The following is a 24,933-nucleotide window of genomic DNA, read 5'->3' as shown; positions in this document are numbered from 1 at the left end:
GGTGGTTCCAGGTCTTCTCTCTTTTTAGAAAAGGTAGAAAGTTGGGATTTTTATAGGAAATTTCCTACACTATTAAATGCTGAAAGTGAGGGTATGGAACAGGAAACAAGTGGGAGGGGCTGCTCTAAAAATCTGAGGGTGAGGTGAGCAAAAGGGCATAAAAAGAGGCGTACGCGGGGGTTATGGAGTGGGGTGTGACAGACCGAGTGTGTGAGGGCGGGAAGGCAGACGCGGGGAGGGACAGAGACCAGGACAGTGAGCACCTGTGTACGTGGCTTAAGAAACATATAATCATGAAAACAGCTTGAGCCCCGCAAGTGCCCTTTCCTCGTGGTGCTTCTCTCCGTCTCTCTCTGAGGTTACCAGTGCTCTGGACTTGGTTTTCCTCTCTCCCGTGCACATTGTTATGCTTTTACTAAATGTTGTTTGAGGGGATACACAAAGGTGTGACTGTTTTGCATGTTAGCTTTATATGAATGGTATCATACTCTATGTATTTTGTAACTTCTTTTAGTTAACATTTTGAAAGATTTATCTATGTTACTAGTATGATCTTACAGTTTCTCTTCACTGCTAAATGTCCATTGTAACACTGTAAAGCTATTTATTCTTCTGGTAATGGACCTTTCAGTTGTTTCCCAGTTTTGATTGTTATAAAGAACACAGCAAGGACCGTTCTTGTGCTCCCACCCTTGTGCATATGTACAGTGCCTTTTCTAGAGTATATACTTAGGCATCAGACTGCTACATTAAAGTCAGTTGTTTTTTTCACCATTTTAGCATCACAGGCTTGCGTATCTGATGAAAGCTGTGGACCTAACCAGAAAGATTATCTTTTCTTATATGCCTCCTTGGCCTGTAGTAGGTGTGCAGTAATATTTATCCATTGCATACTTCCCTTCTCCACTATAACACATTCTAGAGAGCGAATATAAATAAGAGCTGGAGGCAAGCCATTGGGTAGATGTTTGTAGATCCTCCTGTGTTTAAGGATGGGAATCACAGCCCTCATGCAGGTGCCTTGGCAGAGACAGCCTTTTGTTTGTTTGGATTTTTTGTTTAAAAATTATCCTTAAATCGCTGTAGGCCATGGATGTTTATTCCATCCACGTAGCCACGTGCCCCACTGCTTCCTATTGCGTTATACCTGGCTGTCACATGTTTGTATTACTTCCCTGGCCACTGAAGACATGAGTATATGAACCCTGGTATATATTCTCAGTTGTCTTACTGGTGCTCTTTTATTGACTTAATAGGTCTGTGGATTGGGTAGGGCTCAGCTGGGAGGTTCTTTTGCTGGTCTTGTTTTGTTTTTTTTTTTAACTATTTATATATATTTTTTAATATTTATTTATTTGGCTGTGCTGGGTCTTAGTTGGCATGTGCGGGATCTTTTAGTTGCAGCACACGGGATCTTTTAGTTGCAGCATGCGGGCTCTTAGTTGTGGCGTGTGGGATCTAGTTCCCTGACCAGGGATTGAACCTGGCCCCCCTGCATTGGGAGCACGGAGTCTTAGCCACTGGACCTCTAGGGAAGTCCCACTGGTCTTTTGTTTGTTTTTTTTGTTTAATAAATTTATTTATTTGTTTTTATTTTTGGCTGTGTTGGATCTTTGTTGCTGTGCGCAGGCTTTCTCTAGCTGCAGCGAGCGGGGGCCACTCTTCGTTGCAGTGCACGGGCTTCTCATTGTCATGGCTTCTCTTGTTGCAGAACACAAGCTCTAGGCACGTGGGCTTCAGTAGTGGTGCTGGCTCAGTAGTTGTGGTGCACGGGCTTAGCTGCTCCACGGCATGTGGGTTCTTCCCGGTCCAGGGATCGAACCCGTGTCACCTGCATTGGCAGGCAGATTCTTAACCACTGCGCCACCAGGGAAGCCCCCGCTGGTCTTGTTTGAGGTCTCATACTGTTGCAGTCATTGGCAGCTGGGACCGGAACATCCAAGATTGCTCTCTTAGCTTGTCTGGCACCTCAGGAGGGATAGCTAGGAGCTGTGACCTTCTCTGTGTGGCTAGCTTAGGCTTCTGTCTATGGCAGATGGAGCCTGGGAGTTAGCATTCCGAGAGGGCGTGCATCACACTTGCTAGTGTCTCACTGAGGAATCCTAGCACATTTGGGGGAGGGGCCTATACTAGGGGTGAGTGCCAGGAGTTGTGGCTCACTGAGGGTACCAGGCTTTCCCCATCCTGACAGGTACTTTCGTGACAGATGGAAACCAGACAGGCTTGGGACTCCAGGCACCTCTGAGAGAAAGCATGAGATACCATAATAAAAACTGGGGACTAAATGAAAGTTGGCAAATTGTTGAATCCCCATCCCTTTCTTCTCCCTGTCTGCTAGAACTCTGAAGATTGGGGAATTTCTCTCTGAGGAAAAGATTGCTGCAAAGAAGAAGCAATCCAAGGGACAAGATGATCTCTTGAAAATTCTAAACATGATAATGGGAATGAAAGAACTCAACAGAAGGGTTGGAAGGTATAGCTGAGGAAATCTCACAGGAAGTAAAACCAAAAAAAGAAGAAATGGCAAATAGGAAAGAAAAAAGAAATTAGGGGACCAATACAAGAAGTTCAAAACCCAGCTATTTGGAAGTGTCATTGGTATGCTCCCATTTTCCAGCTGTGAAAAGTAAGGCTTTGCTAGGTGACTGGCTTAAGGGGGTCATGTGGCTAACCCTGAGGTGAAGTTCAAACCCATGTCTTTTTGACTCCCAGCGGCATGGACCGCTTGAGTGCCCCCGAGTACCACATTGGTTAATGATCACAGGGTTGGTATGGAACTGCCTGTCACGCATTTAGGCAATATCCAGTCCCAAAGGGTTCTCCATAAAAGATTAACCTTTGAGATGATTAATATAGCTACAGAAGCCTTTGACTATGGAGAGGAGAGAGAATGAGGCAGAATAAGTCAGATTGCCTTTGTTTCCTTGATGCTGATGATTAAGGTCAGTAGTTGAGAAGGACGGGAAGCGCAGAGAGGGGGAAGAAGCATTGGAAACGCTGTGGTATGGGAAATGATAGAAGTTTATCAGGGAACAAATAAAAAATCTTTCCCAGAAGCAGTGGGACAGTAGCTGCAGTGTTTGACCTGGGCTGCATCATCACGAAAGTGTCTGGCTCCACCCTGTAGCCTAGGAGAGGGAAGGCAGCAGTGCCAGCACTGTGGAGTCCCGGCAGAATCCAGAGGACTTTGCGGTATCTAGATCAGGTTAGTTACCTTTCCTACTCCTCCACCCTCAAACAAATCAGAGCAAAAACTCAAGGCATTTTAAAAAGCAGTGAATCCAAAAATGAGACTCTGGGAAGTGAGAAACGTATCAACAGTCTAGAAGGGGGCACAGTATTTAGGTGACCCATGTGACAGGCACTCTGAGGGGTGCCTCATACGCACGTCACCTTAGTTTACCCTCGGGAATCTTGAGAGGGAGGTGTTCAGAGACCAGGAGTGGCGCTGCACCCCACTGCCCAGTGAGTATGGGCAAGGCAGGAATGCAGGCCCAGATACATTGCCCCGGCCATCTCCCAACTGTGAGAAGTGACAGTTATTCGAGGGTAAACTCCCTGAGGGTAGGGAGCTCATCTCTCCGGGTGTCCTCCCTGGCCGTCGGGGGCCCTGACCATTTGCTGTGTGAGTGAGTGGGAAGTACACGAGTGAATGGTCGTGCGTCTGGAAGACCGCTTATTGAACATCTCCTGAAAAGTGCCCGGCTCCGTGTGTGCGCCCCCCGCTGTTCAGATTTGGATACCATAACTTGAATTTTAGAGTGCTCCTGTGGTTTGCAGAGCAGTTTCTCATGTTGGTTTGGTACTGGGAGGTAAGTGGGTATTAGCCATCTTACAGCTGGGAAAAGCAGTTCATGAGTTACGTGGTAGAATGTTAGTGTTTTTTCACCTACGGCATTGTTTCCCCTTAGAGCTGTCACTAAGATATGAGTATAATGTACTGCAGGCTCTCCGTATTCTTGAATGCCCTCGTGGATATGGTACACTGTTAAAATATGATTAATAAAATTATCTAGTACTTAATATCATAGTTGGGAAAATGGATAAAGTTTCTCATTAACAGCACCAAATCGACACTTCAGAATGCCTGCCAGGAGATGACAGGGTCCAGTGCTGCTTCTGACACCCCTTTTTGTTGCTCGGTTTGCTGTTACGATAACCCAGTGGTCTCATGACTTTTTTGAAAAAATACAATTATGATGCTTCAGGAATCAAGGAAGGAAGACAGAAGTGGGGTCGGTAGAGCTTGCTCTTGTGTACAGGGTTAAGGACTAAGCGTGTTGTCTATTTTCCATTTATATATGAGAGCAAATGTATATACTTCTAAGCTGCATTACTGTCCAGAACAGCTAAATTTTACAGTTGCTTGGAAGTGATTTCCAAGACAAAGCATAAAAAGTAACATCTGGTGACTGTTGTAATGAGCGCTCTATGGAGAATAGTAGATGGCCCGCCGTTGCAGAGGATTGAGCGGAGTCGTATAAGCAATCCCTAGGGCTTGGTGTTCTGCCCTGGAGACTGGCACCGGCTTTAGAAACACAGTGACACAGGCTTGCTGTACAGACCAGCGTGCAGCCGCGAGTCAGCTGACACCGGTGTTAGGTTCATGGTCTGGAGGAAGTGGAATAAAACGGCCATACTCATCACACCTTGAACATTATGGTAAGCAGAATCTTTCCGATGGAATTGTGTGGTCAGAGTTGAGCTTATGACTAATATCTGCCATGGTTTTTAGGAGTTTTTAAGGAAAGGACAGCTCTCCTCTGGCCCATTTCCCTTTCTTCTTTTGTCCTGTCTCCTGTTAAAAGCTGTGATATGTGGATAGACTGTAACTATCAATGTTTACAATTAGCTGTTTTCATTGTAATCTTTCTTGCTGCTCAAACTATGTAACTGCGGTTTCTTGTTGAGGATATCTGTAATACTTTGCTGAGTCATTTTGGGTGAGGTGAATGGGGTAGCGTCTATTTTTAGCCCCTCAAGGCCCTGTGAGGACGACAGGAGGCAGAGTCCTGTGCGTCTGTTCGGGTCGTGGCCACCTAGAGAGACTCGATTCCAATTTAAATAGGGCTTTCAGCCACTGAATAAATAAAAAGTTCCTAGGAAATACGTTCACTTTTTTGGTACCTTGTAAAAGATTTTTCTTTTCTCCTGTGAGAAATAGAGAATTTTAAAAGTTTAAAAGTCTACATAGTAAAAGATTTGCTTATGCCTGTTTCCATCATTCATTTTTCTTTAGAGTTTGGCTCTTATTCCTTTCCTCCCAATTTCAGACTCTCCTTAAATTTTACCCCAGTTCTGTACAGAGGCTAATACCCTATTCATGACCCTTAAAGCTTTCACATCCACTTGCAGTAATGACATATGTTTTCCACGTGCTCTGTTTGTTCCAGTCATGAGTGTTCACTTTAAGAGAAAAAAAAAAGTCACCTGTTTTCTTTAGACCATGTACTCCTAGAGGACCACGAGGAGATTTTTGTGATTTTAATTTGTATTGAGTCTCGTACAAGCCCTTGCTCGTACAGATATTGAATAATGGTTTTGATAGTGACTGACTTTTTAACCGAAAGATGGGCATTTAGGTCCTTAGGCTCTCCCCCGTGAGCAAGATGCTGTATCACTGGGAAGACAAAGCCACTCTGGGAGGTACATTAGTATTTTCACATTTTGTCAGTAAGTGCTGGTGAATATACTTTATTAGTAAAATACGTATACTAAATTGAATCTAGAAACCTATAGTTTTTAAACTCTTATGTTCATTTAAATATTGATAATGTTTCTTTTGAAACATGGAAGATTTGTAAAGCTTCTATATTAAGACAAAAGTATACAAATACCTGAGTCTTACATACCTGGCAGTAAACTATGTGCATTTCTGTTCCCACGCAGAGCTCTGGTATCGAGACTTTAGTGGAGGAGCTCTGCTCCAGGCTGAAGGACCTGCAGAGCCAGCAAGGTGAGAGTGCCGCCTCCAAGGGCTATCCACGCACAGGGGCGTGGAGTCACCAGATCTTAGAATTGATCAGAAAGAAAAGGCAACAGGAGCAAAGTCTTTGTATTCAGTGTGTCACCAGGCCAGTGTCATGCTCTGTCTTTAGCTGTGAGTGGCTTCTGGGTCATTCCACAGCCATCACTGGTCGATAGATCCCTGCCCTCAAAGGGATGACTTAATCCACAAGTGCCCTCATGGAAAGGAGATGTTTCATTGTGTTTGTCTTCAAACTGAAACTCAGGGATCTGGAGCAATAACCTCTTACCTTTCCCATCCTTCTCCTCCCCCCCACCCCCCAAATTAATATTTGCCTGTTGACATCAAGGCCTGCAAAGGTGTCAACTAGTTATTTTAGGTTTGGAAGGAAGTTTTGCCTTGACTCTTGAAGTTCTTGGAAAGGCAGGCTTGACAAGCTCATTAAGTCATTTTGATTCGTGAACCCTCACAGCTTCTTTTCTCAACTTTCCTGCAAGCCCATAGAATAAGAGTGACCTATTAAAGTTAAGGATCTTTATTTTACATGTCCTCTTCATGGTCATTTTGCTGCCCACCAAGCCTTGAGCCTTCTTTTTAATAAGGGCACAATTTATTTGTTTCTAACCTGAGGGCAGTATCATGAGCTAAGCTAAGAGTATAGCCCTCTGCTTCTATTTTAGTTGAAACACAGCCCTCACCTAGATGTTAAGTAATAGAGAGCTAATTGTAATAACTTTCTTTACAGATTAGTGTTAGTCAAGATGAGGCAGTATAAAGTCGAGTGCAGAATTTTGTGAGAAAATATTTTTGGAATCTAAACAGGTGATCTCTCCTTCTGGTGTAATTAATAAGTACACAGGGAATTTCATTCCCTTAATTAAGTGTCTCTAGAGCCTCTGTCAGTGATGAGGTGAACCTCTCTCTGTTCTCAGCCCAACGTTAACGTGGCTTAGCCAGAGTTCCCTCTGGCATACTGAAGAAATAGATTTTTATTAAAAAGATAAACTGGTGTAGAGTTCTTTTAAAGCCACAAAAGCCTATGTAATTTCTGATTAAATTTACTTAAGAAAAAAACAGGAGTATTTATTAACTAAATATAAGACAAATCTTTCTGAATTTTTGTTTCATGACAGAAGAGAAGATTCACAAAAAGTTAGAGGGGTCTCCCTCTCCAGAGGCAGAATTATCCCCTACAGCAAAGGATCAAGTGGAAATGTATGTAAGATTGTATTCAGTAATAAAGCATGCATTTGTTAAAATCAGACTAATGACTGCTACATGGTTTACAGTTTTTTGTTTGTCATATGCTATTTAGTTTGATATTTTATAACTCAGGAATTTATTGAGCACTTACTGTGTGCTTGATGCTGAGAAATCAAAGGTGAATAAGAGGGTCTTATCTTTTTCACACATATTGAATCAATATTTGTGAAATTCACGGAATGATGCAAACAAGGCCATTTATGGTCCATTCATATACCTCTTTTGAAATTCACGCCAGTCCTTTGAGACAGCTGTAAGCAATTAAGCTTGTCCTTCTTTTATACACAAGGAAGCCGAATTCCCCTTGCTGATTACAGAGGGAACTGGGCAAGTCGTTGACCTTGTCGGACTTGTTTCCTAAAGATGCTTTTCTGTCTTTCTTTGTAGATGGTTCGTATTTAAATTGACTGCATTGTAAGGAGACTTCCTTATTATACATTTTATTTGAATCTTCTCAACTTCTAAATCTTAAGGGAAAAAGAGTACTTAGTTGGTTGTGTTGCTGTGCTGTCCAGCACGGTAGCCGTAGCCATGTGCGGCTTTTGGCCGTTTGCGACGTGGCTGTTTCAGGCTGAGAGGTGCCGTGTGTGTCATACCCATCAGCGTTCAAAGACTTCATTTAAAAAGAATGTAAAACACTATATTAATAGTTTTTACTGTTGATTACATGTGAAATGATAATGTGGATATATTTGGTTAAGTAAAATATATTATTGAAATTAATTTCACTTTCTTCTTTCGCATTTAATGGGATTCCTAGAACATTAAAAAGTACTTATGAAGCTCATAATATATTTCTATTGGACAGCTCTGGTCTAGACTGAAAAGGAGAGTCAAGTATAGGCCCTTTGAACATCCGGCCTTTTATCACTTCATGTGTGACCTTGACTTGCCTCCAGAATGACAGTCCCCACTTTGGTAGCCATCCTGACTCTCGAGTCTTCCTTTGTCAGTCTGTCTTGCTCTGAAATCTTAAGTGGCTACCAGTTTCCTAGCAAACTGAAAACGCTTCTTTCCTGTTCAAGCCCTCTGAAGCCAGCCTCCCTGGTTTTCCTGCCCTGTGTTTCCCATGGTTGCTGGTCTAATGAGGCACAGCATCTTCGTGTCCTCACACAGATTCCCATGCCTCACAGTACTCACCAAACCGCTGCGTATCTGGAACGTCAGGGCTCAGCTGTGGTCCGCTTTGTCTGATTGTTCTAGGCCTCACCAGCATCCCCTTTTCTGAACACTTGAATTCCAAGAAACCTGCCATTTCTGAGGGTCTGCTTAATGCTGGGCATTGCACTTGCCTCCTGAGAAAAGATTCGATAACAACAGTCACTGAAGGTGTCATTCTGACTCATTTCTCATGTTAATTCCTTTACTCCTCACAACTCTGTGAGATAGATACTATAATTACCCCGTTTTCTAGGCCACAGAGAGGTTAAGGACCGTGCCTAAGGTCACATAGCTAGGCAATAGCAGAGTGAGGATTCAAACTCAGGGAGAGTGGCTTCAGAGCTCATGTCCTCAACTGCTTTGCTATCCAGCTTTTCACCTACATCTGTTTCCAGTGCTCATAACAGCCTTGTGAGGTAAGTCATAGTATCACCATCTTACAGGTGAGGAAATGGACCAAGACATTACATGATTAGCTTAAAGTCACAAGCATAGTAAATGACTGAGCTGAGATTCAAATTCAGATATTTTGAATCAAAAATATTACATTCTTTCTACTGTATTAATTTGTAACTAGTGACTTAATGAAAATCCAAATTTTAAAGATCAAAGTCATCTTAACGTATTTTCTAAATATTCCTATAGTGCTTATCTCACTGCTGAACGTAAGAGTGCTTGATCCATAGAACTAAATATAAAGTATATTTTACGGTATTACTAATTTTTAAAAAGTTACTAATTCATGGGTGGCATAAACACTGACTATTGAAATGAAATATCCCATTTCTCTGATTGGTGATGTTGTTTTTACTATATCTGATACGTCTGAGCGCCCACTTTTGAACTCTCTACTTGTTTTTCAGGTACTATGAAGCATTTCCACCACTTTCTGAGAAACCAGTTTGCCTGCAAGAAATCCTGACTGTGTGGAACAAGTCTACAGTCTGTTCTTACCCTAGCTCTTCTTCATCGTCCACAGCCCCACCAGCTAGCACAGACACGTCCTCCCCGAAGGACTGCAACAGTGAAGGTGAGCTCATCAAGGAGAGAAGCAGCGACATGCCCACCACTGTGCATGAGAAAACCCAGAGCAAGAGTCAAAATGAGAAGGAGAACAAATTTAGGAATGGCACAGGTGAAGAGAAGCCTGCTTTGTACAAAAAGCAAATCAGACATAAGCCTGAAGGAAAGATGCGCCCTCGCTCCTGGTCTTCCGGCTCTAGCGAAGGAGGCTCGAGCTCAAGTGGTAATCAGGGAGAATTAAAAGCATCCATGAAGTGTGTGAAAGTGAGACACAAGACACGAGAAATCCGAAACAGAAAAGGGCGGAATGGGCAGAGCAGGCTTTCACTGAAGCATGGCGAAAAGGCGGAAAGAAGCATGCATGCTGGAAGCAGCAGCAGCAGCAGCAGCAGTGGTTCCATCAAACAGCTGTGCAAGCGGGCTAAAAGGCCGCTGAAGGAGATGGGCAGGAAAGACGCCGGAAGCACTGAAGGAAGAGACCTGTACCTGGAGAGCAGAGCCGACAGAGAGTACAAAGAGGAGCCGTTGTGGTACACGGAACCGATCGCTGAGTATTTCGTTCCTTTGAGCAGAAAAAGTAAACTGGAGACCACATACCGAAACAGGCAAGATACAAGCGATCTGACCTCAGAAGCAGTAGAAGAATTGTCTGAATCAGTGCATGGTCTTCGTATCAGCAACAATAATATTCATAAAACATACCTCGCAGCAGGTACTTTCATTGATGGTCATTTTGTAGAAATGCCTGCAGTTATAAATGAGGATATTGACCTCACTGGGACCTCATTCTGTTCTCTACCAGAGGACAACAAATACTTGGATGATATTCATCTATCAGAATTAACACACTTCTATGAAGTGGATATTGACCAATCCATGTTGGATCCTGGTGCCTCAGAAACAATGCAAGGAGAAAGTCGGATTTTGAATATGATTCGACAAAAAAGCAAAGAGAAAACAGATTTTGAGGCAGAATGTTGCATAGTGTTAGATGGAATGGAGTTGCAAGGGGAACGTGCAATATGGACAGATTCTACCAGCTCTGTGGGCGCTGAGGGCTTATTCCTGCAAGACCTTGGCAGTCTGGCTCAGTTCTGGGAGTGCTGTTCATCCAGCTCTGGCGATGCCGATGGAGAGAGTTTTGGAGGAGATTCTCCAATTAGACTCTCCCCGATCTTAGACAGCACAGTGCTCAATCCGCATTTGCTTGCTGGCAATCAAGAGCTCTTCTCAGATATTAATGAAGGATCTGGTATAAACTCTTGTTTTTCAGTGTTTGAAGTGCAATGCAGTAATTCTGTTTTACCATTTTCTTTTGAAACACTCAACTTGGGAAATGAAAATACAGATTCTAGTGCTAATGTGCTTGGAAAAACACAGTCTAGATTACTAATATGGACCAAAAATAGTGCCTTTGAAGAAAATGAACACTGTTCTAATCTTTCAACAAGAACTTGTAGTCCATGGTCCCATTCAGAAGAAACACGTTCAGACAACGAGACATTAAACATTCAGTTTGAGGAATCCACACAGTTTAATGCAGACGATATGAATTATGTAGTTCCTAGAGTCTCGTCAAATTATGTAGATGAAGAACTTCTAGATTTTTTGCAAGATGAAACTTGCCAGCAAAACAGTAGAACTTTAGGAGAAATTCCGACATTAGTTTTCCAAAAAAAATCTAAACTAGAATCTGTCTGTGGTATTCAGCTAGAACAAAAAACAGAAAACAAAACCTTTGAAACTACACAAGTATGTAGTGAAAGCAGCCCACGTGGAGATGGCTACAGCTCAGGGGTTATTAAAGACATTTGGACAAAGATGGCAGATAGAAATTCTGTAGCTATGGTAGAAGTAGAAAGGATTGATGATGAGTTGTTTTCGACAGATGTAAATAACTACTGCTGCTGTTTGGATGCTGAAGCTAAAATGGAGCCCCTCCAGGAGCCTAATAAGGCTGTGCAGAGATCAGAATATCATCTGTGGGAGGGACAGAAAGAGAACCCAGAGAAAAGAGCTTTTGTTTCTGGTGAGCTATCAAAGGTGGATGGTGGTGATTATACTACCCCCTCTAAACCTTGGGATGTGGCCCAAGATAAAGAGAACTCATTCATTCTTGGAGGAGTTTATGGAGAGCTCAAAACCTTTAATAGCGATGGGGAATGGGCAGTAGTACCACCCAGTCACACAAAAGGAAGTTTGTTACAGTGTGCAGCTTCTGACGTGGTGACAATAGCTGGTACAGATGTCTTTATGACCCCAGGAAACAGTTTTGCTCCTGGTCACAGGCAGTTATGGAAACCCTTCGTGTCATTTGAACAGAATGACCAGCCGAAGAGTGGGGAAAACGGATTGAATAAGGGGTTTTCTTTTATCTTCCATGAAGACTTATTAGGAGCTTGTGGTAACTTTCAAGTTGAAGATCCTGGACTTGAATATTCATTCTCTTCCTTTGACTTAAGCAATCCATTTTCACAAGTTCTTCATGTAGAATGTTCATTTGAACCCGAAGGGATTGCATCTTTCAGTCCTAGTTTTAAACCGAAATCAATCCTCTGCTCTGATTCAGACAGTGAAGTTCTCCACCCCAGGATATGTGGCGTTGACAGAACACAATACAGGGCTATTCGGATCTCTCCTAGGACTCACTTTCGCCCAATTTCTGCATCTGAACTGTCCCCAGGAGGAGGAAGTGAGTCAGAATTTGAATCTGAAAAAGATGAAGCAAGTATCCCCATTCCTTCTCAAGTTGATGCATTTGAAGATCCACAGGCAGATCTCAAACCACTGGAAGAAGATGCAGAGAAGGAAGGCCATTACTATGGAAAATCAGAGCTTGAGTCTGGAAAATTCCTTCCCAGGTTAAAAAAATCTGGAATGGAAAAGAGTGCTCAAACATCACTGGATTCCCAGGAGGAATCAGCTGGGATTCTGCCAGTAGGAAAGCAGAATCAGTGTTTGGAATGTAGCCTGAATGAGTCTCTGGAAATAGATTTAGAAAGCTCAGAAGCAAATTGTAAAATAATGGCACAATGTGAAGAAGAAATTAATAATTTTTGCAGTTGCAAAGCAGGTTGTCAGTTCCCTGCTTATGAAGATAATCCAGTTTCTTCAGGACAGCTGGAAGAGGTATGTGTCAGTGTGTATTGGTATTTGGTAAAAGCATTTGATCAGACTTTAATTCTAAAGAGCAGTCATTTCAGACAGTGAAAGATAGGGTTAAATTATTGGGAATTTAGTTTAAATGTCTTAAAACTTAGCATTCTGATGATTTTTACGGAAGGACTTAACGTGGATTTGATATTCATAAATTTGAACTAGACAGTAGACATTTTCTGCAAAGACATTTTTAAATAAATCAGGATATGAGATGTTACTGTGTTGTCTTAATGTGCACGTACTATGCTTAAAGCAAAGCCTGGCATATAAGTGCTCCAGCTTTCAAAAACTGATGAATCCAGAAGTCGCTATTTACTCTTCAAAAGGTCCTTTGCTCTTCAGAAGTGGCAGCAAAGGGTTTCTTTACATAGGAAGCCTGTCTGATTGTCTCTGAAACACTGATTAGCTTATTGAAACTTATGTTTTACATGTAAAATAAATTACATATCTATAGAATTCTCGAAAATTTAACAAGGTACATGTAAAAATTAAGCCACAATCCAAATGCAACAAAATAGCTTCTACAGAACCCATACAGGTGGACTTTGCTTTATACAAAGTACATATTCCTGAGGTTACATGAATGATATGCGTCAGCCTATCAAATGAGGTTAATAGTAATAGCTTTGTTAATGGGAGTCATTGTACCGTTTGACTATTCCTAAGAAGTGATTTGAGGTTAAACTGAGTGAGTATACAAGAGACAACACTTAAGGCAATCACCTGTTTCACAAAAGAAGCACAGTGCTCTGCCCGTTTGCAGCCATTATTTGATACAGCAGTGCCTGGCCTTTTTCCAGGCGCAGCTTTTAAGAAGACAGTTGGAGGTGTTTAGAAGTCAGGCCACCTGTGGCTGGAGAGCAGCTGTGTCACCCTTCCTCCCATCTGTCCCCCCTGCACACTCCGACCCCCCTTCACATGGCTCAGTCCCACTGGTACCCTGAGGCTCCCTCAAGCTCCCACGTCTCCCACTGACGCATCCCTCATTCCTCTTCTCTCCCCTGCTGCATCCCCACCTGCATCAGAAATCATTTCTCCCTTTTAATTTTCACATGCTCTATGCCTCTTCTTTTAATTGCATTTGCCCTTTTTCATGAGTCATTGATGTACTTTCTTCATTAGATTATAAGCTCCTTATGGATACAGGTCATGCCTTACTCAGTTGTCAGCTAGGTGCTGAGGTGTGGACCTGAGTGCATGTGATGGTCGGAAGCCCCACAGGCAGCTCGAGAATCAGTGCTCCCGTGAGCTGGTGGGGGGGTGTTTAGACATGAGTTGAACCCCACTGAAACGCTGAAGTCTGAACTGCTCAGAACAACAACAAAAAATAATGTTGTTAGGCTTTATCTGTTTGTTTATTGCCCCACTTTTCTTCCTTAAAGATTCCTTTATGTACTTTGTATTTCACCTGGTTCCAGATTGGGAAGAAAGAAAAAGAGGAAAGGAGCGAGATTCTGCATCATCCCATTACCATATTCCTTAGCTTTCTAGTATGTTGATGTACTTATGTGTTACCACAATTCTGGGTTGTCTTGAAAAGTCTCAGCTGCCAGTAAAGTCCTCAGAGGACACTGGGGTTGTCCGATATCCTAGCTGTCATCGGTCCTCACAGCCCTGGTCTCTCAGCAGCATCGCTTACAGTTCAGAGCCAGGTTGGAGCTAACTTCAGAGATTCATCTGAGGTACAGAAAGGTTGAGGGTGGCCTGAAAGGACAGGCTGGGGCCAGAATCTGTGCCTTTTCACTCTCTCACACTGCCTGTCAGTCTTGGGGAGCTCCTGCCAGGGTCTTCTTCCCCTCGTTTCCTGAGTGAGGGCAGTCTTTACAGAGGGCAAAGCCCTGTTTTAAAAGTCACTAGCTGCCAATCTGTTTGAGAGCGAGTGGTCTAGAAGGTAGGATTTCTAATAGAATTGGTACCCAGGAACATGAATTATGATCCTTTTCAAAGATTTAGTTGAGTTCAATTCAGCAAACATTTATTAAACATTTACATGTTCTGTGCCCATCGCTAAGGTAAGTGACCTGGATGAACAAGACACTGTCCTTGCCCTAGAAGAGTTCAGTCTAGTACTGAAGACCAGTTAGCCTTTACCTAACTTTCACCTTCTGAAGAATTACTGAGTATTACATCTGTGGCTAAAGACATTTCTGATAAGCCTTTCTGGATTAAGTACATGTTCTTCTCTCTCTTTTTTTTTTTTTTTTAACTGTTTCCTTTATACATTAAATATTTATTAAGAGCCTACTATGTCTGGGCGCTATTCTAGGTGCTAGGTATAAAGGAATAGACAAAGACCCCTGCGTTTGTGGAGGTATATTCAATCAACAATATGAAGTTACACAGTATGTTAGAATCCCAATGCTGTGGAAAAGAAGAGCCGGGTAAGGGATGTGGTGGGACGGGAGTGCTTGGAGGAGTTTGCCATGATAAATGTGGAGTAAGGGCAGGCTTCCTTGCCAAGGTACAACTGAAGAAAGGCTTCCAGGTGGCACGTGAGCCAAGAGGCTACCCGGAGGGAGCGGGAGAGCACTGCTAAGGCAGAGGCGTGCCTGGATCTTCCAAGCTTGTATTCTGTTCCGTTTTCCATTTTTTCCATTCTTTCTTCATTCTTTTCATTCTCAACCAAGTCCGAAGTTGAATTAATACATTAAACAGACATTATTTAAGCAAAGCCTGGTTATCTTTTGCAGCCTGAAAGTTGGAAATAGCTAAGTGGAAAGATGTCATAATGCATATTCGTTGACCATGTATTCGGTGTAACATAAAACAGGAAAAATAAGTCCTTGCTGTTGGAATTGACATTCAAATGGAGAATGCAGAAAAAATCCTAAAACTATGCCAGAAATGGCATGATCTAACAGTGATTTCAGCAGGGGAGGGAGAGAAAAAGTGGCGTGCTAGATAATCAGGGACTTTGGCCAGGGGGAACCTTTTCTTGAGGCTGGCAGACCTGGAGTATCTACTTTGTGCCAGGCCCTGTCCCTGGAGGTGTGAAGATCAGCAAGATGCGCTTGCTGCCTTGTGCTCACCGTCTGGTCCTGCCTATGTCTCATCTCCTCCTGTTCATGCTGGCCCAGCCCTCCCGGCTACACCTCGGCCCCTCCAGCCTGCTTTCCCCCAGCGCGTCCTGTCTGTCCCAGTGAATTCTCTCCCCTTTCTTACTCTTTACCTCACTCGCACAATCTCATGAATGGATTAAAGATAAGCAGTGTGACTGCACTCACATGAATAAAACACTGATCCTTCCTCAGCCTGCCCCAGACACTTTCTTTCTCAAATAGGAACTTGTTACCTTCAAATCCATCTCTCTTCGAGAGTGCCTTGGGGATGATCGGGAGACTTCTGTCCAGGGAGCCATCCTTGCTCCTCCTGGATAGCACCAAGTCATCTGTTGGCAGATAGGTATGCCTTGGAGAGAAGGCAGAGCCTTTCCAGAAGGGTCTTATAGTGCTGTGAAGTATGTGCCAGATGCAGGAATCAACCTTGAATTAACTGCAGACCTGGCATGTTGCTGGCTTCATTTGCGTTAACCCTGGCCTTGTCGCTGTTGCCCTTGGTATCTGTTTATCTAATAGGTTTACTAATTTTTATTGTTAGAATACACTGCAGGAGAAAATGGTGAAGGTTAACTGACCACTCTGGGTAGACAGCACAATTCTTCAGTTTCTAATTGAGGGGTATTTCTGAAAAGTTAAATGAAAATCAGAATTTGAAATATATTTCCCGTTTAGTAAGTAATAAAAATCACACATTACTGAATCAAAAAGTTTTTGATAAAGTAAAATAATTTACTTTGTTTAGGAGAGTAACAAAATCCTATTAGAGAATTGAAGATCATCAGTTGTAAAACAGTTCAGGTTTTAAACTTGAACATGTAATGAAAGGTCTTCTAAAAGGTGTATGCAGTGTTTACAGGTCGTATGCATCGAGCAGACACTTGTTGAGACTGGGATGGGTGATGGGAGTTACAGAGATGCCGAAAGCAGGCCTTACTTAGCCTGGGAGGGCCTGTTGTCAGGCACGGTGGGGAAGCAGCATGAAAGACCCCAGCATACCAGGATGGCCCCGGGGTGGCTGCCCCTGGCTACGTCTTCTGACGACCGCTCACGAAGACACTCCTTGATCACGCATGACAGCCACACTGCATCTAGTCCTTGCTGCCCAGGCAGGTGGGCACGTCCCGCTGGGACTTGAGAGCTCCACCAGCGAAGGATGGGCGTGAGCGCCTTCCCCTCTGCCAGGGCCGTGGATGTGCACAGAGTACGGGGTCACTCCTGCTCTCAGGAGTCCGGCCCTCCTCTCATTTCGATGTCTGTTTCCTGTTTTGAATTTGAATTACTATCAGTGTTATTACTTGGTTTTAGTCTCAACTTCCTTCTGGTTCTCATCGAAGCAGATAATTGTTATAAAGACATTAGGTTGGTAACTCTGCCTATAAAACTTCCTCTGTCCCATTTCTTCTTTGACTCCCTCCTGCCTAAGTGTGTGAAGGAGAAGAAGGTCCTCCTCACTTTCTCTCGAGCACCTCACACTAGCCACCCGTTATCTCTGTACTTGCAGAATCTAAAAACTTGCCTTATTTGAGGCTGTTTCTTTATGTGTTTGCCTTGTAAGAGTTTTGTTGTGTTTTTTAAAAAGACTTTTTATTCCATTTCCAATATAAGTGCCTTTTTTTTTTTTTTTTTTTTTTTAATGGTACGCGGGCCTCTCACTGTTGTGGCCTTTCCCGTTGCGGAGCACAGGCTCCGGACGCGCAGGCTTGGCGGCCATGGCTCACGGGCCCAGCCGCTCCACGGCATGTGGGATCTTCCTGGACCAGGGCACGAACCCGTATCCCCTGCATCGGCACGCGGACTCTGAACCACTGCGCCACCAGGGAAGCCCCAATATAAGTGCTTTTTAAGAAAAACTTCCTTTGTATGCTATGAACACGTTGGCTTTTTGTATTCAGCTTGTCTAGAACAGTAAAAACAAAAAACCAAAACCTCACCAGTTAAAAAATCCTGGGTTTGTAGTCCATAGTTAATAACGCTTGAATTTTTTCCCCTTTATTTTGGAAGTTTGTGAACTTTGTCTATATTTGGTTTGATCTAAACAGTTTCCTGTATTGAACACTGATGTACAAGGAATGAATAGAAGTCAAGAAAAACAGACCTGGTGGGAAAAAGCCTTGTACTCTCCTCTTTTTCCTGCCTCAGAATGTGAAGGTAAGAAGACCTGCATTAGGTTATTCATTCATCCACTCAGATTTCTAATTCATTAAGAGCAGTAAGTTCTTCTGCTGTAAAAATCAGTCCAGAAACATTCTGTGTGGCCAGCGTTTGTCAGGCACTGGGGACGCAGAGATGCATGAGGACTGGACCCTGCTCTAACCCCTGTCACAGCCTGGAGGGGCGGGGCGTGGAAACGCACTGGAGCAGCACTGGCCTTGACGGGCTCCGTGCCTGCTCCCCGTGAGAGGTGGAGCGGGGAGTCCCCAGCTCTGGGGGACCTGCAGGAGGGGCCCCGGTGGGAGGACTGGGGAGAGGTAGTCCCCGTGACAGGAGCGGCCTGAGCAAAGGCCGAGGGTCTGTGGCAAGTCGGGCTGGGGGACAGGGACCCACTGGGCCCAGCTGGGTCCTAGCAGAAGCTGGAGAGAGGCGGGGGGCAGGGTGGGGGGCGCTGAGTTCGGCGCAGTTGGACAGGCAGGAGGAGAGGGCCACTTAAGGGAGTTCACGCTGGAGGGTATCAGGTCAGGTGTGGTTTTTAAAACAGTTCTAGCAGCAGAATGGAGAGGGGGAAGGGATTGAAAACCTGCAGAGCCCCTGCTGGGGTTCTTAGGCTCTTGCAGTGATCTGGGTGTGACAGGATAAAGGCCTGGACTGAGGCCCTGGTGGGGGGGCGCGGCGGGCATAGAGAAGAGCATCGAGAGGTTTTGTGGAGGATGCTGGCGTTGGCTGGGTGACTTTCTGTGAGTGGTGAACAGTGGGAGGGAGTTAGGGGACACCGGGTAGAGAGGGACATCGGAGCAGTAGCGGATTTGGTGAAGATGATTTTAGTCTGTGAGCCGCCCAGGTGGACATACTCAGAAGCTATAAAAAGATCCTGATCTGAAATGTCGGGAGAAGTGAGAACTAAGGAGGCGGCCCGAGTGGTCAGCTCAAGACTCTGAGCTTGTGCAGACCTCCGTGGTCCCCTGGGCTGTCAGCTGCAGCACTTCGTCAACGGTCTCTCCCGTCAGAGCCTTGGGGGCAGGTCAGTCTCCTGTTAGTATTTGCATGTTCGAGTGTGTGTCATCTCCCCAGCTCATTTGTAGTTAACCTGGAGCAGTGATGTCCCTCACTGCCCGTGGGGCCTTGCACACGCTGGGGGCTCCAGACGCCTGCACTGGCCTGCCCTCGCAGCCTGGCCTCAGCCGACTGGGGGGAAGGCTGGGATTGTTTGCTTCTCTCTGTTCTGTGGGCCCAAGAAACGGCTTCCCCAACCCTGCCTTCCTCCTTCCCAAAGAGTCATAAGGGGAGCATAGAGCAGAGTCTTTATTTTCAGCATCTTTTTCATTTAACAGCATTTATTAAAGGCCTGTTCCCTCCACCATTAGCTAGTATTTGGTTGGTTCTTTGTGATTTACGAGGTGCTTTCAGTCTTTTATACAACCCCCGTGAAAGCCTGGTTTTCAGATGAGGAAGCTAAGTCTCAGGTTGAATGCCCAGAATCAGGCACTAGCCATGCAGCTCAGGCTTGAGTCCAGGCTGTTTCCTTGTGGTCCAGAAGCTTGCTGTCCACAGCAGCTGTCTGCACTTGGTGCCCGGGAGACACCAGGGTGATAGGAGTGCAAACCGGACCTTGACCTCAGTCCAGTCTAGTGCACTGGCTGAGTGAGTCCCAACTGCAGTTAATGGGAGTGCAGGTGGGGAGGGCCGGGGACCCTGGAGCAGTGCGACAAGAGGACACCCACACGTAGGAAGGACCCAGAGGGAAGGAGGGACGTGGTGGCAGAGCAGGCAGGGCCAGGGTGGGGGATGGCTTGGGGTGACTTCCAAGCACACTGAGTTGGTGCTCCATCTCTGTGTCGCGGGCTGTCTCTGCAGCCTCCGTCCGGTTTTCTGTTGTTAGTGGGGAATGCGCTTCAGCTGTCAGCTGATAACCAGGTCCGTGGTTATCTGTACAGTGCCCTGTAGGTGCTGTACGTGGTTGTTAGTCCATTCAGCTTTTTATAAATTGTGGAGTGGCGTGCAGGGAAACTCTCAGTGGATAAGTGTGGTGACCGGGCTTTTGAATGACCTTGAACTCACGACCTTGCCTCGGAGTGCCGTTATGAAGTGTGGTGCTTTCAGCCTGTGGGGTGGGGGCACAGACTCAGCAGAAGCTTAGCCGGGAGGCAGGTGGCCTTCTCACCCACTCAGCAGCTGTGACTGCCGACGCTTGTCCCCGCTCCTGAAGCTTCTGACGTTGCTGATGATTACTGAGAAGCCTGTGCAGCTCTGAGTCTGACCTGGGAGCTCCAGCCTCCCTGGGAAGGAGGGCAAGGAGGATTGTCTCTTTCTCCTGTGAGTCGGGAGATGGAGGCCCCAAAGGAGGAGAAGGCAGTGTGGCCCCGGAGCCGGGGCAGCGAGGGCCCCGTCGGCACGAAGACCCAGCCCCCGCCCTGCTGTGTGCCCCCACACACACCCACCCCGCACATATTTCGTGCGTGCTTGCCTCATGCCAGGCACTGTTCTAGGGGCTGGGGACGCAGAGACGTTGTCCCTGCCCTCCTGATCAGCTCACCTCGGAGCAGGACCGTCCTGAGGGAGTCAGGACACCAGTGCCTGACGGCTGGGGCGCGGTCCGGGCAGGAGCAGGCCTGCACATGCTGTGGCCCCTGTGAGCCCGGCACGTGGGCCGGGGGGAGGGGCAGGTCAGGCGGGCGGCAGGGAGTCCGACCACAAGGGCCTCGCAAGCTGTGTGCCACAGTCTGTCCCACGCGTCCGTCTCCAGAGCTCATACACCGGATTCAGAACATTTGGAAAGCTCACTTACAAAAGTGTTTGTGTTATTTGAGTCTCAAAGAGAGAGGCCTGCAGGGGAACAGTATAGGTAATAGTGAGGGGGATCCGCTCCATCTGTGGGCATATCCGAGCCAAGGAAATGGTTACCTTCCCCACCTCGTACGAATGGTGACCGAACGCGGTGGGGCGCGGGGATAATGAGAGCTTGGTAGGCGAGCTGAGAAAAAGGTGACAGCCCAGAATGGGTGAGGGTGAGGGTGAGGGGTTCCCTGCCTCATGGGAGAGCAGGTCGTCCTCCCCAGCTGTCCTGCGGCGGGCCGACTCCAAGCCCAGGGCTTTTGTTAGTAGCAGCTGTGGAAGGTGTTAATGACTGTGCCAGCCCGAACTTGAGGCTGCACACAGGTGACCTCTGAATTTGCACAGAAATCTGTGAGGGCAAATGGTGATCCTGTTTTAGAGATGAGAGAACTGGGACTCCAAGAGGTTCGATAATTTGCTCCAAGTTACATCACAAGTAGCATCATCAGGAATCAACTGACGTCTGTCTAATCCCAGAGCCTGGGTTTTTTCGTGAACCTACACTAGTGAGTTTGAGGGCCGGAGGCTGTCAGAACTAAAGGTCACGGAGAGTACAGCCTTTTGTGGGAGGCCAAGCAGGGCCCAGGCTTGCCCGCCCCCGGTGGTGGCAGGAGGGCCCATGGTCGTGGAGCTGGCCCTGCCGCTGCTGTGACACGTGGGGTGGCGTGCAGCTCGTCCAGCACCTCGCGGTGACTGCTGCGGGCGGCCGGGGTGGAATCCTGACACCCTTTCTGTAGAGTTAAGGTGACTGGGGGGCCGGTACAGGTTAAGGCCGGTGGGCATCAGCCCTGGCTGTGCTTCAGACTCACGTGGGAGCTTCTCAGAAAGTGCTCATACCCAGACTAAGTCAGTCAGAATCTCAGGTGCGGGCCTGGTCTTCCAGACTTTTCTTAAAGCTCCTCAGGTGATCTGAATGCAAAAGCAGGGTTGAGAAGCATTAGATGAAATGATTTATCTGACTCCTTCCAGTTCCAGCTTCCAGTCCTGTCCCCTTCCGAGAGCCGCTTACCCGGTCAGAACGCTAGCCCCCTTCCTCCTCCCTGTTCTGCAGGTGGCTTAGTTTGCTGCTGAGCTGAGGAAGAACAGAGGATGTTGCCCCGCTTTGTTTTCTCCGTTGCGCCCCCTCTTGTCTGAAATTCCTTTGCTCACTTGTTCTGTGAACATACGCGTGGTGCATCATCTGTCCCCCTCCACACCGCGTACGCGCTTGAGAGCTCGGACCTTGCTGGTCTTTTTATCCTGTTTTCCCAGGGCCTGTCACTTAGAGGTGTGAGTACGTATTTGTTGAATGAATGTCTCATGGTGGGATAACAAGAATGCATGGTTATGCTGGCCTGTGTTTTTGTTTTTCTTTTTAACTCCATGAACAATTTGTTAGAAGAATTTTTAAATTGGCCGAACATTTTCCTCGTACACACCTATCTGGCTGACGCTGAACATGTCTGCTTTCAGTGACTCCTTAAAATCTCCAAAGGGCTGTAGACCTAATTGATCTGACTTTTCATTGAAAAATGAAACGAGAATGTATGTTTCGTAACTGTGTCTTAATGAAATTTCCCCCCCTTTCCCTCTTTTCCCTTCTCCATTCAAAATGATTAAGAATGTTATACAAATGCCAAGGGAGAGAATGGTATAGAAGAATATCCAGATGTTAAAGAAATGCCCAGTAATGAAGAGCGTCTCTTAGATTTTAATAGGGTAAGTGGACTGTCCTCCTCCTTATTATTAACTTACAAATGGCCACCACAACCCCCAAAGTCTGGGAGTCCTGTGACTGCCTTTCCCTGTCACCAAGCTCTGTGGGTGTGGCCTTTCTCGTCCGTGGCCCTTTGGTCTGCATCGCCTCCCACTTACTGCCAAGGCTTCCCTCTCTCCCTGCAGTCTGTCCATCACACTGCCGCCAGAGGGAGTTTCTCCGTGCGAATCTGACCCTGTCACTCCCCTTAAACTCCTTGGGTGGGCACCCTTTTCCCCATCAAAGTGTTTACCCCAAGGGAGCCCTTCTGGTGCTCATTCCTGCCCCTCAGCTGACTGCACTTTCTGCTCGCCCGCCTCCCAACCCGCCTGTGGGCCCCCTGGGGCAGGGACAGGGCCTGTGCCTGGTCCAGTCTAGGCCCAGGCCTCGCCCGGGTAGGCAGGCAGGTGAATGAGTCGAAGGGAGCTTCTTTGGCTTCTCAGTGTGATTGTCATTGTCAGTTGAAGTCTCGTGAGAAATTGCTCCCAAAGCGCCCTGTGGTCTTGATGTCCGTGGACCTGTCAGACCGAACACATCAAGGCAGCTGTCTGGGGGCATCCCCCAGCGTCTCTCCATCTCCGTGGATGTTCCACCCCCCAGCGTCAGTCCCCAGACCCAGAGCTCGTTCTTCGTTCCTCTTTCTCTCACCTACACACGCAGTCTGTGTGCCCGTCCTGACCACCCACCTCTCAGCCGGCTCCATCGTTCACGCTTCCTCCGCATCACCACCCCTGTGGACCGCTGCCGTGGGCTTCGCCTTGGCCTTCCTGCTTCCACCTTTCCCTCCCCAGTCTTCTCCCCACACCGTGAGGCAGGACAGCCTCGCGAGGGTTACTTCGTTTAGTCTCACAGCCGCCCCGGGAGGTAGGTGCTGTTACTTTGCGGAAGAGAAAACTAAAGGCCCGTAAAGATTCAGAACGTGTATCTACATGGCCACAGCCCAAGTGCAGACCTGAGCCATGACCCTCAGCCCTGAGTCCGACTCCCCCTGCCGGCCGCCATGGCCTTTCGCCCGCGCGCGCTCCCTGCCAGGCCGTGTGTTTGCCCTCACCTGCCTCTCTGATCCCGCGTGCTCTGCTCCCCGCTCAGCAGTGTGGTGGTCTTTCTGTCCTCCTTCCTCGGGGGCTCTCAACCAGGGACAGTACTGCCATCTGGAAATGGGGGTGGGCAGGTGCTTGGGGGATTTTGCTAGTCACTGTGACTGGGTGACTAGGGAGGCGTTGCTCGTCACTTTGGGGAGGGGGAAGAATTACTAGTCACTGTTGCGGGGAGGATGATGTTGCTCATTGCTGGGCAGGGAAGCATCACCAGGCATTACGGGGTTGCAGGGAGGCATCACCAGGTATTATGACTGGGGAGGGACTACCACTTGCACTTGGTGTCCTGAGGGCCAGAGATGCTAACCATCTTGTGGGTGGGGGAGAGTCCCACACAGCCAAAAGTATCCCCAAAAGGTACCATATACCTATGGACCCCCAATTCAGAAGCACAGCCCCGAAGTCCCAAGCCAGCTCTGGCTGTTTCTGTGGCACACCTTGCTTCTCGGCCTGTGGGCGAGGATGCCCCGCCACTCCTATCTGGAGAGCCCCGTCAGCCACATCCCCCAGCTGGTCAGCGCAGCAGGAAGCTGGGAAGCTGTGCTGGTCGGTCTGCTTGCTGTCCTCTCCCCTGGAATGTGAGCCCCAGCAGGGCAAGGCCGTGCCGTCCTCCCGGTGGAGTCCCCGCTCAAAGACTCGTTTCCATCCAGCCCTGACATCGGCAGCGTTTTGTCCAAGGGGTTGAACGTGGAGAATTAGGGTTTGGGATCGTGTATAGATCAGGGAGGAAAGCTTGTTTGTTTTGCTTTCAAACAGGAAAACTTCAGATTTTTGTAACTCTCCACTGGAAAACATCAACAATTTGTTTCTTAATCTCTGCACATATAGAGTGTCTCACATAGCCCTTTTGGGAAAATACCTGGCTTTTGACCTGTTGACAATTGTTCCTTTCATCTTAGGTGTCTTCTGTTTATGAAGCAAGGTGCACAGGAGAGAGAAATTCTGGAGCAAAATCAAACGGCTTCCGCAGAAAGATGTACTCCAGTGCCAGCTCCGCCTCGGAGGACACGGGCTCGGAAGGTGGAGGCGCGTGGGTGGAGCCCAGCGAGGAGGCACTCTTTTCTCGAACTCATCTCTAAACCTGCAGAGTAGTACAAATTATTTTTAAAAATTGATATGTGAGCGAAAAGTACCCTTTTGTGAGGCCTGTTCATCTAAAACAACAACTTAGGTTTCTAAGGTTTCTTCTTCAATTAACTGGTTCAGATCAGTAATTATCTTTCTCTTCTTGCTTATTTTAGAGTTGAGGACAGCTATCCTGTTGAAGATTTTTTTTTTCAAGCTGTTAAATTCTTGGCTATTTGAAATAGACTAGATGTGTTGTCATACCAAGAATGGGTGTGCATGTGCTCGTCTTAGAAGCATCACTGCCTTTTGCATCTTCACTGCAGTTACCTTCCTTCCAGCTGCAGTCACATCACTATCACCTTATTAGCATCGCAGTGTCAGCAACCACTTCCGCTATTCGGAGACTTTAGCTTT

General features: G+C 46.6%; 1 protein-coding gene across 1 annotated transcript in view; it reads left to right on the top strand.

Annotated features, from left to right (window-relative positions):
- Positions 1-24,570, top strand: part of KIAA0232 — a gene marked incomplete at its 5' end in the record, with an annotated part of 54,240 nt that extends 29,670 nt beyond the window's left edge. The window contains 6 exons of the mRNA XM_079712836.1: positions 5,890-5,956; positions 7,102-7,183; positions 9,256-12,544; positions 17,673-17,781; positions 22,220-22,317; positions 24,351-24,570. Of these exons, the coding sequence (XP_079568962.1) occupies positions 5,890-5,956; positions 7,102-7,183; positions 9,256-12,544; positions 17,673-17,781; positions 22,220-22,317; positions 24,351-24,530 (3,825 nt within the window). The 3' untranslated portion in view covers positions 24,531-24,570. The remainder of the gene's footprint in view (positions 1-5,889; positions 5,957-7,101; positions 7,184-9,255; positions 12,545-17,672; positions 17,782-22,219; positions 22,318-24,350) is intronic.
- Positions 24,571-24,933: the final 363 nt, after the last annotated feature.

Source organism: Hyperoodon ampullatus, assembly GCF_949752795.1.
Source record: "Hyperoodon ampullatus genome assembly, chromosome: 1".
Taxonomy (NCBI): domain Eukaryota; kingdom Metazoa; phylum Chordata; class Mammalia; order Artiodactyla; family Ziphiidae; genus Hyperoodon; species Hyperoodon ampullatus.
This window is presented reverse-complemented; position numbering and strand designations above follow the sequence as displayed.